Below are 10,628 nucleotides of genomic sequence, written 5' to 3'. Positions count from 1 at the left end.
GGAATAAACTCTTCCTAAGTATAAAATCTCAACACTACCCTATTGCCCCTACTAGGAACTAGTTTTCATGCCCTATAGTACTTATGAGAACCTTTAAGTTTTCCATTTATCAAAATGGCTGTAATTGTCTCTAGAATTAACACTGAAAGAGCAATTTTTAGTGATTCTAACTTGTCTTCAAACTACAGTCGTGTCCAAGCAGTGTTCCTACCCCCCCCTTTTTTTTCACCTTTGACCACTCAAGATGTGACAGCATTTCTGCTTAGTAACTGGCATATTATTACATGGTACAAACTATCTTAGTGATTTGTCATAGTTTTTCTCTCCTTCTGCACTAATTCAGATTATTTCTCCTAATCAACAACTTACCAAGAACAAAGTTAAAAGATCTGACCTTAGGTAGTGAATTAAGGTGGATGAAGACACAACAGCACTACCAGGAGTGATGGAATATTGCGCGAGTGCAGTGACCAGGGTCTTAGAGAAACCTGATGGTGGTCTGGTACATCACATGGCTTGTTTAACATCACCCTCTTTATAACAACACAGTTCTACCTCCTCTTATTCCATCTTCTTTCCTGTTCAGTGGCTTGAAATCCTCAAGTAACTCATGTTCTGATTCAACAGTATTTCTGTAACTCCTTTCTGTGTTTTACCTTTTATCTTCCAGTGTGCTTTTTTCCCCGGTTGGTACAATAACACACAATTCCAAAGTGCCATCTAATGCACTATGCCACTGAGCACCACAGCCAGTGATTTTAAGTGTACTAAATTATCTTCTGGTTGAAAAGAACATAAGCCGAAGAAATAAATGCCTCTTAACTAAAGGCAACGGTCAAAGAAACTTTTGAATGGGTAGTTGGAAAATGCTTTCAGGCCTGCCTATCAGAGCGGACTGAGAACATTTGCGCTAAGCAGAGCCGTGATGTTATGTGAGCAGTGAGAAGATGCACAACAGCCACGTATTTTAATTAAAATAGAGTTTATTAGCTTTTCTTTTCATATAACATGAGGAAGAAAAACCACACAAGTTGTAGCATTCTTTTCAAAATAAAACTGCAATCGATACTTGAATCTCCAAGCTCCATAAACAATATTTTTTGAGGTGGTAGACTGTAATATTTTATATCCATTATTTATCATTTATGTCTCTGTCCTTTAAAAATGATGGAACCTGTGGCACTCAATATAATGTGAAGCCTTGCTATAAAGAGAGAAAGTATTTCTAGCCCAGAAATGCTTTGTTTACAGGCAAAATTCCTAGGATTATGTTTGAGAAGGTAGGAGAAAGATTTTACATAGTTGAGAACACTTTTTTTTTTTTTAATGTTTCAAGTTTAGGTGACATCATTACCAATTTCCTAAAAGACTGATTACTGGACCTCCCTGTCTTTTAATGGGCTTCCTGGTGGCTAAGTGGTACCCTGTGTTTTAAAAAGCCTGAGGTAAGGGTTCCTAAGATTTATCTTTCCTCAAGTAACAACTTGAAGTGACACACCTACAGCCAGGTTAACACGCAGAACAGAAAAGCTGTTTCATGTTGCTTACTTTCCTGTCACTACTACTAGGGTCCAGTTCCTTTCAGTTTATTACCGAGAACTAATGCTATTGTTCATTATTCCTTTACCAAACCTAGAAAAAAGAAACTTCCGTGTTCAAGCAGATCAACAGCCCAGCCAGGCAAAGGACTATTTTAAAAAGAGGAGGCCAGGTCTATAAAGATACAAGATATCCTCCTGAAGTCTTTGTGCAATTTGAAGCTTTGATACTTGTAGAAATATAAATGCTACAAACTTACATCACCTGAGAGTTTACTTGAATTTCTTCTAAACTCATTTAGTTTTGTAAATTTTAAACATTAAGCTCTTAATTTTAACCTTTTGTTTCAGCCTATTGTTTGCCATCTTCAAGAGGGACTGAAACAAAAAATTCAAATTAAAAGCTTAACATCTAAGATTTACAAAACTAAATGAGTTTAGAAGAAATTCAAGTAAACTTTCAAGTGACATTTTGCGTCTGTAGCATTTATACTTCTGCGGCAGTGTCCTGGAGTGTCCAAGCACACTGTATTAAAGCTTAAAATTGCACCAAGACTTTTGGGACACCTTCTATTTCACTATCTGCTTATTCCTGGACTAACAGGTTGGCTAGAATTATGAAAATATCCTTTAATACAAGTATTTAACAAAGAGGAAAATCATCAGAAAATGAGAAGCACCATTAGAGTTAACAAGAAACGCAGTTCGGACCCAATAGAAGCAGGTAACAACATACTTTCTCTGCTTGTGATCCCAAACATGCTAATATGCTAATAAGCAGTGCTTGCAAAAGAACTGAATGACAAGTGTTATTCAGCAGCTTTTTGGTTTAAACTGATTGCCAAAAATGACTAGCAGCTTCAATGAAATAGGGAGGAAGAATCCTTCAAAACCTAACAGTGCTACAACAGTCTGTTCCTAAGTGGCTTTATGAGTCGTTAGGAGTCCCGTGTTTGAACGGCAATACTGCATTGATTCTAAAGGAATATGCAGCAATATGGGCGAGAAAAATAGGAAAAAGTAAAAGTTATATAATAGTGTCTTTAAAGTCTAAAAATTTAAACTATTAAAAAAACCTCACATAGTTCACAGTTATCGGCCTACACAGTAAGCAAATATCTGTGGGTGGGTTGGGAGCTTTTAGCTTTGGAGTGGTTTTTGTAACTCTGTTTCCATTAAAAAGAACAGAAGAGTGTGTTGCCTTGACAAGGTCCAGTTTTTTCCTATGACCATAACGTTTGCTGTCTGCAAGTCTCTTGAATTCAGTGTCTTTCTTCTAGGTGAAAACACTAACTTTGCTGGTTTCTGAGCAGGAGAGGTGGTATTTCTCCAGTCCTTGTTGCGAGGGGTTCATGATGTTGCAACCCCTCACCTCTCTGTTCATGAGAGGGTGGCATTGGAGCGCTGAATACCAATGGAATTATCAGCGCTGAAAGACCTTCTCACAGCAACTCTGCCCAAGTCTTTGTATTTGTCTTCACACAGTCTGGAGATGGCCTAAGAAAGTCAATCAGATAGAACATAAGTATAATTGGGGGAAAAAAGTTCCAACCTTAAAGAAAGCAGCACTGATAAGCCACACATCTGCATTCATTTCGATTGACAGTTGCTGCTACTTTGGATAGCTCATATCTACACTGCTGATTCCCTAAGATAATATTTTTCAAGGGCTATGATGAGATTGCTGGGGCAGGGAGGAACATATTTAAAAACCGGGTTCCCAAAATAGGCCCCATCTAACAGCAATATTATGTTACCTACATACCAGATCCTTAAACATAATGAACACACCTGAGCAAAACCAGTGTTTACCCAGCTATTCAACTTCTATTCAGTCTTCATTATTTACTACACACTAAGAACATTTTAATGAGGTAGGTGTGTGTTGAAGGCAAGAAAGGTCTAGTGATGAAGCACTACAAGGTGCTATTTCACATGCATGTAAATTATTGTAGAAAAATGTCTTATTTCTAAAGTACCAAGGTACCAAAAAAGTGTCAACTTTATATGTATTCATTTCAGTTGTACATTCTGCTGTATACCCACCAGAAATCACAAACGACTTCAAATTACTCTGCAAACCACTACTACAAATTCCTTCATCCCATGTCTGTTACCACTTCCATTAAAAACCCACCTACTTTCTACATCCAGTTTCTGAACCCACATTATAATTTCCAAGTATAGGTCTCACAGGTTAGCCCCTGATGCTTCTGGTCTAATAAACTCATGGGGCTGAACTGTGATACACACAAACACACACTACAAGCTCAGGCAGTTAAGAGTGGTAAGTAATTATCAATGTACATATGATTAGGGATACAATTATAAGAAATTATTCCTGTATGGTTATATGTAAGTGTGGAGGTTCAAATGGAAAACCATTAAGTACAGTTAAATCTGATTTAAAATATTCTGAATTATGGTTACATAAGAGATATCTCTAATTTTTTTAAAAAAAATAATGGGATATCTCTGTCTAACCCATAAAAGACACAGGGAATAAGATGCCAATGGGTTAATAAGCTCTTCAAACTGTTAGTCACTGCGTAGTGTAAGTCAGCCACAGATGCTGGCTTTGGTGGCTGACAGAAAACCCAGTTAGTGAATCCCCAGTCTTACCTCTAGGCTCTGTGCTCTTTCTTTGCTAAGAGGAGCAGTTAGAAAACTCAGGTTGTTGTCATCTGCTAAGGAGCAAAGGTCAAAGTAGTATTTGGCATAAACACTGGCGGGAACATTAATATTAAACTGAAGGAGCTCCAGAAAGTGCCTTTCCATCTCATTCCTGGGGGAGGAGAAGACAAAACCAACATAGGACAATTTTAGTCAACTGGGCTATCTTCAGAAACCCCATTCTGTGCCACAACAGCTCTAAATACAGTTTGGAAACAAATAATGGCTCCCCAGCTGGATTAACACACTAATGTTCAAACAAGGTGCAGCTCTTTGTGGTTCTTCCTGCGTCCTGGCACTTGGAGTTTGGGACAAGGCGGGGAGGTTACGGCCCTCTTATGCACCCATGCTGCTGACTCGGGGGCTCCTTCTTCAGAGTTCCATTAGTGCAGCTGTGCATTCATGCTCCACGCTCACTCACAAGGCCCCGCTATAGTCATCAGATGAAAGGAATGATGTATGCTGTTTATTAGCTCTGGAGAACTTGCAGACATTTTCACCGATAACAGGAAGGGGCTTACTGAAGTAGAGACACGCCAACAAAAGCAGTAGGCACATCACCACGGCAACAAATGGGGCCATGGAGAGCCACTGCTATTATCTCTGAGGGGAGAAGACTCTTGAGGCAACAAGGATTCATCTCAGATAAATAAATAAATAAGCTACACTCCATGCGAAAGGGAATCCCCTCCCCCGGCTCCAGTGCAGGGGACTGTAGCAAAGGGCAGAATGCAAGTTTCTGTTCCTCTTAATCCCAGTAGGACCAGAAGGTGTTCCTGGGACAGGATGGGAAACACTTTTTAAGCTATGGGAGGCAGTAGGATTAAGGGGAGACGTCTTGGCTAGACTAAATGCACCTGAGCAATGACCCCGATGGAGCACTTCTCCCTGTGCTCCGTCCGCCGGCCCTGACTAGGACAGAAGGTGCATAGGCACGCAGGCGGCAAATTCAATGAAGTGGGAAAGTAGGGTCCTGGGAGCAGGTCTTTCCTGTGGGACCATACACAGTCATTAGCTTGTCTAATATTTAAGTAAATAAAATCAGAGTAAGTCTTACCACTTTCACAGCAATCACTTTAAAGAGTTAATTATATAAAAATGATAAATACCCAGACAAATGAAAGTGACTTATTTTTCAAAATATTTGTTTCCTGGTTTTAAAGTGTTAATATTTTATCCATTGGTAAGTCATCAAATGTTTGATGTTCTCCTGCGTGGAGAGCAGAGTGTGAGCAGAAATGAGGTTTCTCATTTGTTGAACTTTAAACCTAACTGAACCTACCTCCAAAATTAATTTCCTGTTCATATGGCCATAAGTCTATAGAAATGTAAATCAGATAATGTTTTGATAATCAGCTAATCAGGACTTAATTTACTACGGGAATAAATGCACTTCACTATCCCTTTTATATTCTCTTCCACTAATACATTTTAATTGTGTGGAAATACAGTACTTCATAGGATTAACATGTCTATTAACACAGCTTTACTTACTGAAGAAAAAAGCATTAGGACTACAGAATACGCTTCTGTGTTGTTTTTTTTTTAAATGACTAGATGACTGAAGAGCATGCCATTTATAGGTGCAGCAAATTTTCTGAACAGCAGCTGCTCAATATATTCAAACAAGATACATGGATGTTAGAAAACTTTTAAGGAAAAGCTGCTAGATGCCAATTTTTCAATTTAGACTCAAAATGAGACCATTACAAATAGCAGCCAACAGCAGGGGGATGAGACAAATGTGACTTGAACACTTGGCTGTAATGCTCTCCAGTTTCCAAAGATCATAAACAAAAGCAACCTATTACGAACATAGCTCCTGGTGATTCTTTTGTACACAGAAAAGTGCTGTTTACAATTAGCTTCTTCCTGTAGCTAGACACTGCCATCAGTGCTACTGGGCTCACATCTATGAACATCCACACACTTCCCTGCATGTTCTCTGATGCTGTAACTGGACCCAGAGCCCCCGTCAGCTTAGCTGCAGGTTCTGAGAAAATTTCAGCTGCCATCATGGCAGACCTGGTGTTTATGATTACACATTTTCCTTCCTTCAAGGAACCAGTTTAAAGATGGATGATAGTGGTGCTCAATGTCACCTTAGTTTCTACAAATTCCAAAAGTACTTCTACTTATCTCGAATTATCTGCCGTAACACTAAGGTGGCTACCAGCATTATCACCATGACACTTTTTATCATCAAAGTGGACATTTTCACCAAAAGCCACTTTGACAGCTACCAACAATCACTGGTCCCTTCTCTTAGTCACAAGGTTCTTTGCTTCAGTTGTAAATATGCACTTTGGTAAATCTGAATTAAGAGTCAGGGGCAAAGGTAACAAAAACAAACTCTTGCCACTGCCTGCCATGACCTTGATTGTCCTCTGCTGTTCACTATAATAAAGAAGTGCCCCTTTACGTTTTCCTAAATGCCACCCACAAGGACATTTTTGCTGTCAAGTGAGCACTTCTAGAGTCTGCTGCAAATACCTCTCTGGTTCCTGCTGCCTCCCACCCTCGGGGCCCTTCCCTGCAGCCAGACAGCAAGCCTGATGTTTCACGCCCATGGGAGCATGCCATCTGTGAGGAACCCCCCAAGTTAACTCGAGGCCCCACCAAGTACCGCTGTGGTTGCTGAGTGCCCCGGGTGAGGCCCCACTGACTCTTCCGGGGCTACCCGAGACAAAGGAGTTTCCTAACTCAGCAGACCTACTTCTAAACATGGGGAACACTCCTGACAGTGGAGGAGACAGAACACAGAGATCTGAAACCTTTCTATTTGGTCATCTGTACATCACGGTTTCCGTAACAGCAGAACCTTAGAGACAACCTCAGATTACAAAAGAAGAAAAGACCTGCAAAAACAAACATACAATGTGTGACTCAAGTTGAAGTTATAACCTCAGTAGTCTGGAGGTGCTAAGACCTCAGCAGTGACCACTTAACTTCCAAGGCCAGACATGTGTCTCTTAAAAACAGACTGGACCTGGTAGACAGCTTTAAGAAAGACATGAAGTTCTTTACTGCATCATGTTGTTCTGGTAGTGAGCTTGTAAAATGGCAAAAACCACCAGAAAAGTAATTTCAATTTATCAAGCAGAATATTACAACAGTAACACACCAAGATTTAACTAATTAATGATGGGAAATACAAATGGTTACACTACAGCTAGACAGAAAGAGGTCTAATTTTATATTTATACCTAGTTCAGCTCTCTGCGCAACGTAACCTTTCTTAAAATGTAACATTTCTTAGGCTGTAAACTTTATGGGAGCAAATAAGGTATTGGAAAATGGTTAGACCGTTCACCGTAACCTTACAAACTCACATGTCCTCAACTGTCATGTCCTTTAGGATCTGGGAGTAGTCCACATTCCAAACAGCCTGATCGTCCCAAACCTTGGAGGCAAGAAGAATGGCTCCCAAAACAATTCTTTTCCAGTTAGTGGGGCAAACGTCGATCTCAGCATAAGTTAAAAGCCTTTCTAAGTAAACCTGCAAAAGTAGAGGACTGACCTTTGATTTTAGTTCAGTTTAAGGGCCGTGATAGAATTGTTAGGAATGATAGGTTTCATCTGTTTTTAACATGTCTTTTATTTTTTGGTTCTACAGAGACTTTTGCTCGGCCAGCCAAGGCCAAAGGCCAGGTCACAGTTGTAAGGCAAATATATCTCAGTCTGGTATTTCTACCCTGCCCATGTGAATTTCCAACTCAATTTTGGTCGCAGGAATGAAAGGACATCTCAGCATTCTAAAGACAGGCATTGTGTTATTACCTTCCCACTTGTAAAAGGCAGCACGTATAGCCCAGCATCGATTCAACCGTTCAGTAAATGCTTGAATGCCTACCGTGTGCAATGTACCTACCATACTGGTGGTGGGTATGTGGCAATTTTACATAAAGCTTGAGTATGTAAAACTCTGGTAAGACTGAGCAGTTCTTCTCTTCAGAGGGTGAACTTGAAGATAATAACTGGTGGTCAAGAGAGCCTCCCAGGTCAAGGAGCCTCCCTGCTGTGCCACGCAGGACAGGCAACACAAAGCAGCTGTGCTTTCCATTTAGTGCCTTTTTAGGGAAGATTCATGCACAGAAGAGCTCTTTGTTCATATCCCCGATTTTTCACATCTCCATTATTTCATAACTCATTGGTCTTACATATTCTGCAACTTAGTCAATTTGTTTGGTTCTAAGGTGGTTAAGAGCTGCCGGTGTCTGAATCCCTGGGGCTCCTCTAAATCAGCCAGGTAGTTTGTGGGATGACTTCATGGCTTCTTTTATATGTGTCAAATGGCTATTCTATAAAGAACCAGACCAAGTTAACAGCTGAGTAAAGATTAAAGACATAAGTTGTGATGGTGTTACCTCTGCAGAAGAAAATATATGCCATTGGACAAAAAGAAAAATGTCCCGTTATCAGACTGACAGCTCCGATCTGCCAAAGCTCTCCAAACTCAACTGTGTTTCAAACACGGTTACTGAGATTATATACCCTTAGTGAACTTCTGCCCCCGACTCCCCAGAGAACTCCGCATGCGCCAGTACTCTCTAAGAACGAGTCTCCCACAGGGTCCGCCCCTCTGCTGTATTATGGCACTGACAGAGGCAGTTCAGCCTCAGGGGCAGTCCCTCAGCTTCCTCTCAGCTTCACTAAAGGCAAACCTGGTCTCATTTACACCACTTGCCCTCCTGTCTCAGTGGAAGTGACATCTCTTTCTTTTCCCTGAAGCTAACTCTTCTATGAATGAAGTCAGTCCCACCTCTCATTTCTGCAGAACACTGTTCCCACAATTCATCTCTTCTTGAACAACCCCCCTTCTCTGTCAGAGATTTTCTCCAATGTTCTCTTACATGTTCTCAGCCCATCCGTCACCACCCCTTAGAACACTTCCTTCAGGAAATGTTCTGACACTGGCTCCTCATGACCCATCCTCTCCTTAGCCCATTTAGTCTGCCCCTGGCCGCCACTGCCCCGCTGAAACTACTGAGGCATGGTCACTGCTGCCTTCATGACAAACAGCCAGCACTCTTCATCACAGCGCCCCACTCCCCAGGCCTGCCCTCAGAGCTGAGAGACACTGCCACACGCCTGGCTGCCGGGACCAAAGAACTCCACTTGAGTTATCTCACTACCATCTGTTGGGAATTCTTATCTCCACTTTCACTGGTCACCTGCCGGCTCTGCTCTTCTGTCCAACACTTCTGGCTTCTATCACTGCCATTGCCTCCTAACTTCTCTGCTTCCACTGACCGCCAACCACAGTCTGTTCTCCCCAGAGCAGCCAGGAGAGCCTCTCAGATTAAGTGCACTTCACGGGCCTGCCCAACATCTGCCAGGGCTCTCCCATCAAACAGGTCACTTCTGTGGCCTGCTAGCTACGAGGCCCTGTGTGAGATGCCATCGTCCTTCTGTGCCCTCATCGCCTGTGCCTTCCCTCATTCCCTACTCTGATCACAGCGGCGCGTTGCTGATCCCTCAGCACAGAACCGCTCCTGTCTGCGCCTCGTGCTCTGCCCCCGCCTGTGCTATCAGGCCCCTCATCTTCCTCAGTCCAGCCAGGTCCTGGTTCAGATCTCACCTCTGTAAAGAGGCTCTTCCTGGTCTTTCTAGCGTGCATGCGTTAAGTCGCTCAGTCGTGTCTGACTCTGTGACCCCATGGACCCGTCTGGCTCCTCTGTCCATGGGGAGTTCTCCAGGTAAGAATACTGCAGTGGGTTGCCACTCCCTTCTCCAGGGGATCTTCCCAAACCAGGGATGGAACCCAAGTCTCCTGCACTGCAGGCAGACTGCTTCCTGTCTGAGCCACCAGGGAAGCCCCTCTAATCTCTCCATCCCGTTACCTTGCTTTCTCTTTCTAGCTTTCACTACTACTTCAAACAGTCATCTTTTTAAAAATACTCATTTTTAAAAGTCTTACACTCTGTGGTACACCCGATACTTACACACACTGTAAATGAACCATACTCCATAAAAACTAGAGAAAAACAAAACCCTTATGTCTGCTATACTTACCTCAGAAAGGCAAGAACTCTCCTCTATGCCCAGCACTGAGAACCGTGACACGGGCAGGCATTTGGTGCCTATGTATGCCCTAAGGAACTCCTTGGCAGCACTCAGCACGTGCACCATGCTCTCCTTCTTCAAGCTCTCCTGGCAGCTCTTCTGATTCTCTCCTGGGTTTCCTACCACTCCGAGTGGCCACTCCTCTGGGGATGTGTCCTGTAAGTGCTGACAGTCCCCACAGATCTATCTTCTCCTCAACTTTTATTTAACGTACTTTCTCTGCATTTGAACAGCTACACGTAATTCCCTGCCTCTCGCTCAGCTTCGGGCTCCAATCCTGTACAGTCAAATGACTGCTAGACACTGTCACTCTGCTGTCTCACAGGTCCAACCGGCTCAACTTGTCTACAA

At 42.3% G+C, this 10,628-nt stretch overlaps 1 protein-coding gene across 1 annotated transcript; it reads right to left on the bottom strand.

Moving 5' to 3' along the window:
• Positions 1–2,579: 2,579 nt before the first annotated feature.
• On the bottom strand, positions 2,580–10,343 carry LOC133053757 (cyclin-Y-like protein 1). Its single transcript, XM_061138261.1, has 4 exons — positions 10,227–10,343; positions 7,544–7,710; positions 4,161–4,323; positions 2,580–3,035 (listed from the first exon to the last, which is right to left on the bottom strand). The coding sequence occupies exons 1-4, from the start codon at positions 10,341–10,343 to the stop codon at positions 2,919–2,921; spliced, it is 564 nt and encodes a 187-aa protein (XP_060994244.1). The 3' UTR covers positions 2,580–2,918.
• Between the last annotated feature and the right edge of the window lie 285 nt (positions 10,344–10,628).

The sequence above is a fragment of the Dama dama genome, unplaced genomic scaffold, assembly GCF_033118175.1.
Source record: "Dama dama isolate Ldn47 unplaced genomic scaffold, ASM3311817v1 ptg000215l, whole genome shotgun sequence".
In the NCBI taxonomy this organism is placed as follows: Eukaryota; Metazoa; Chordata; class Mammalia; order Artiodactyla; family Cervidae; genus Dama; species Dama dama.
Note: the sequence above shows the minus strand (reverse complement) of the source record. Positions and strands in the feature narration are given on the sequence as shown.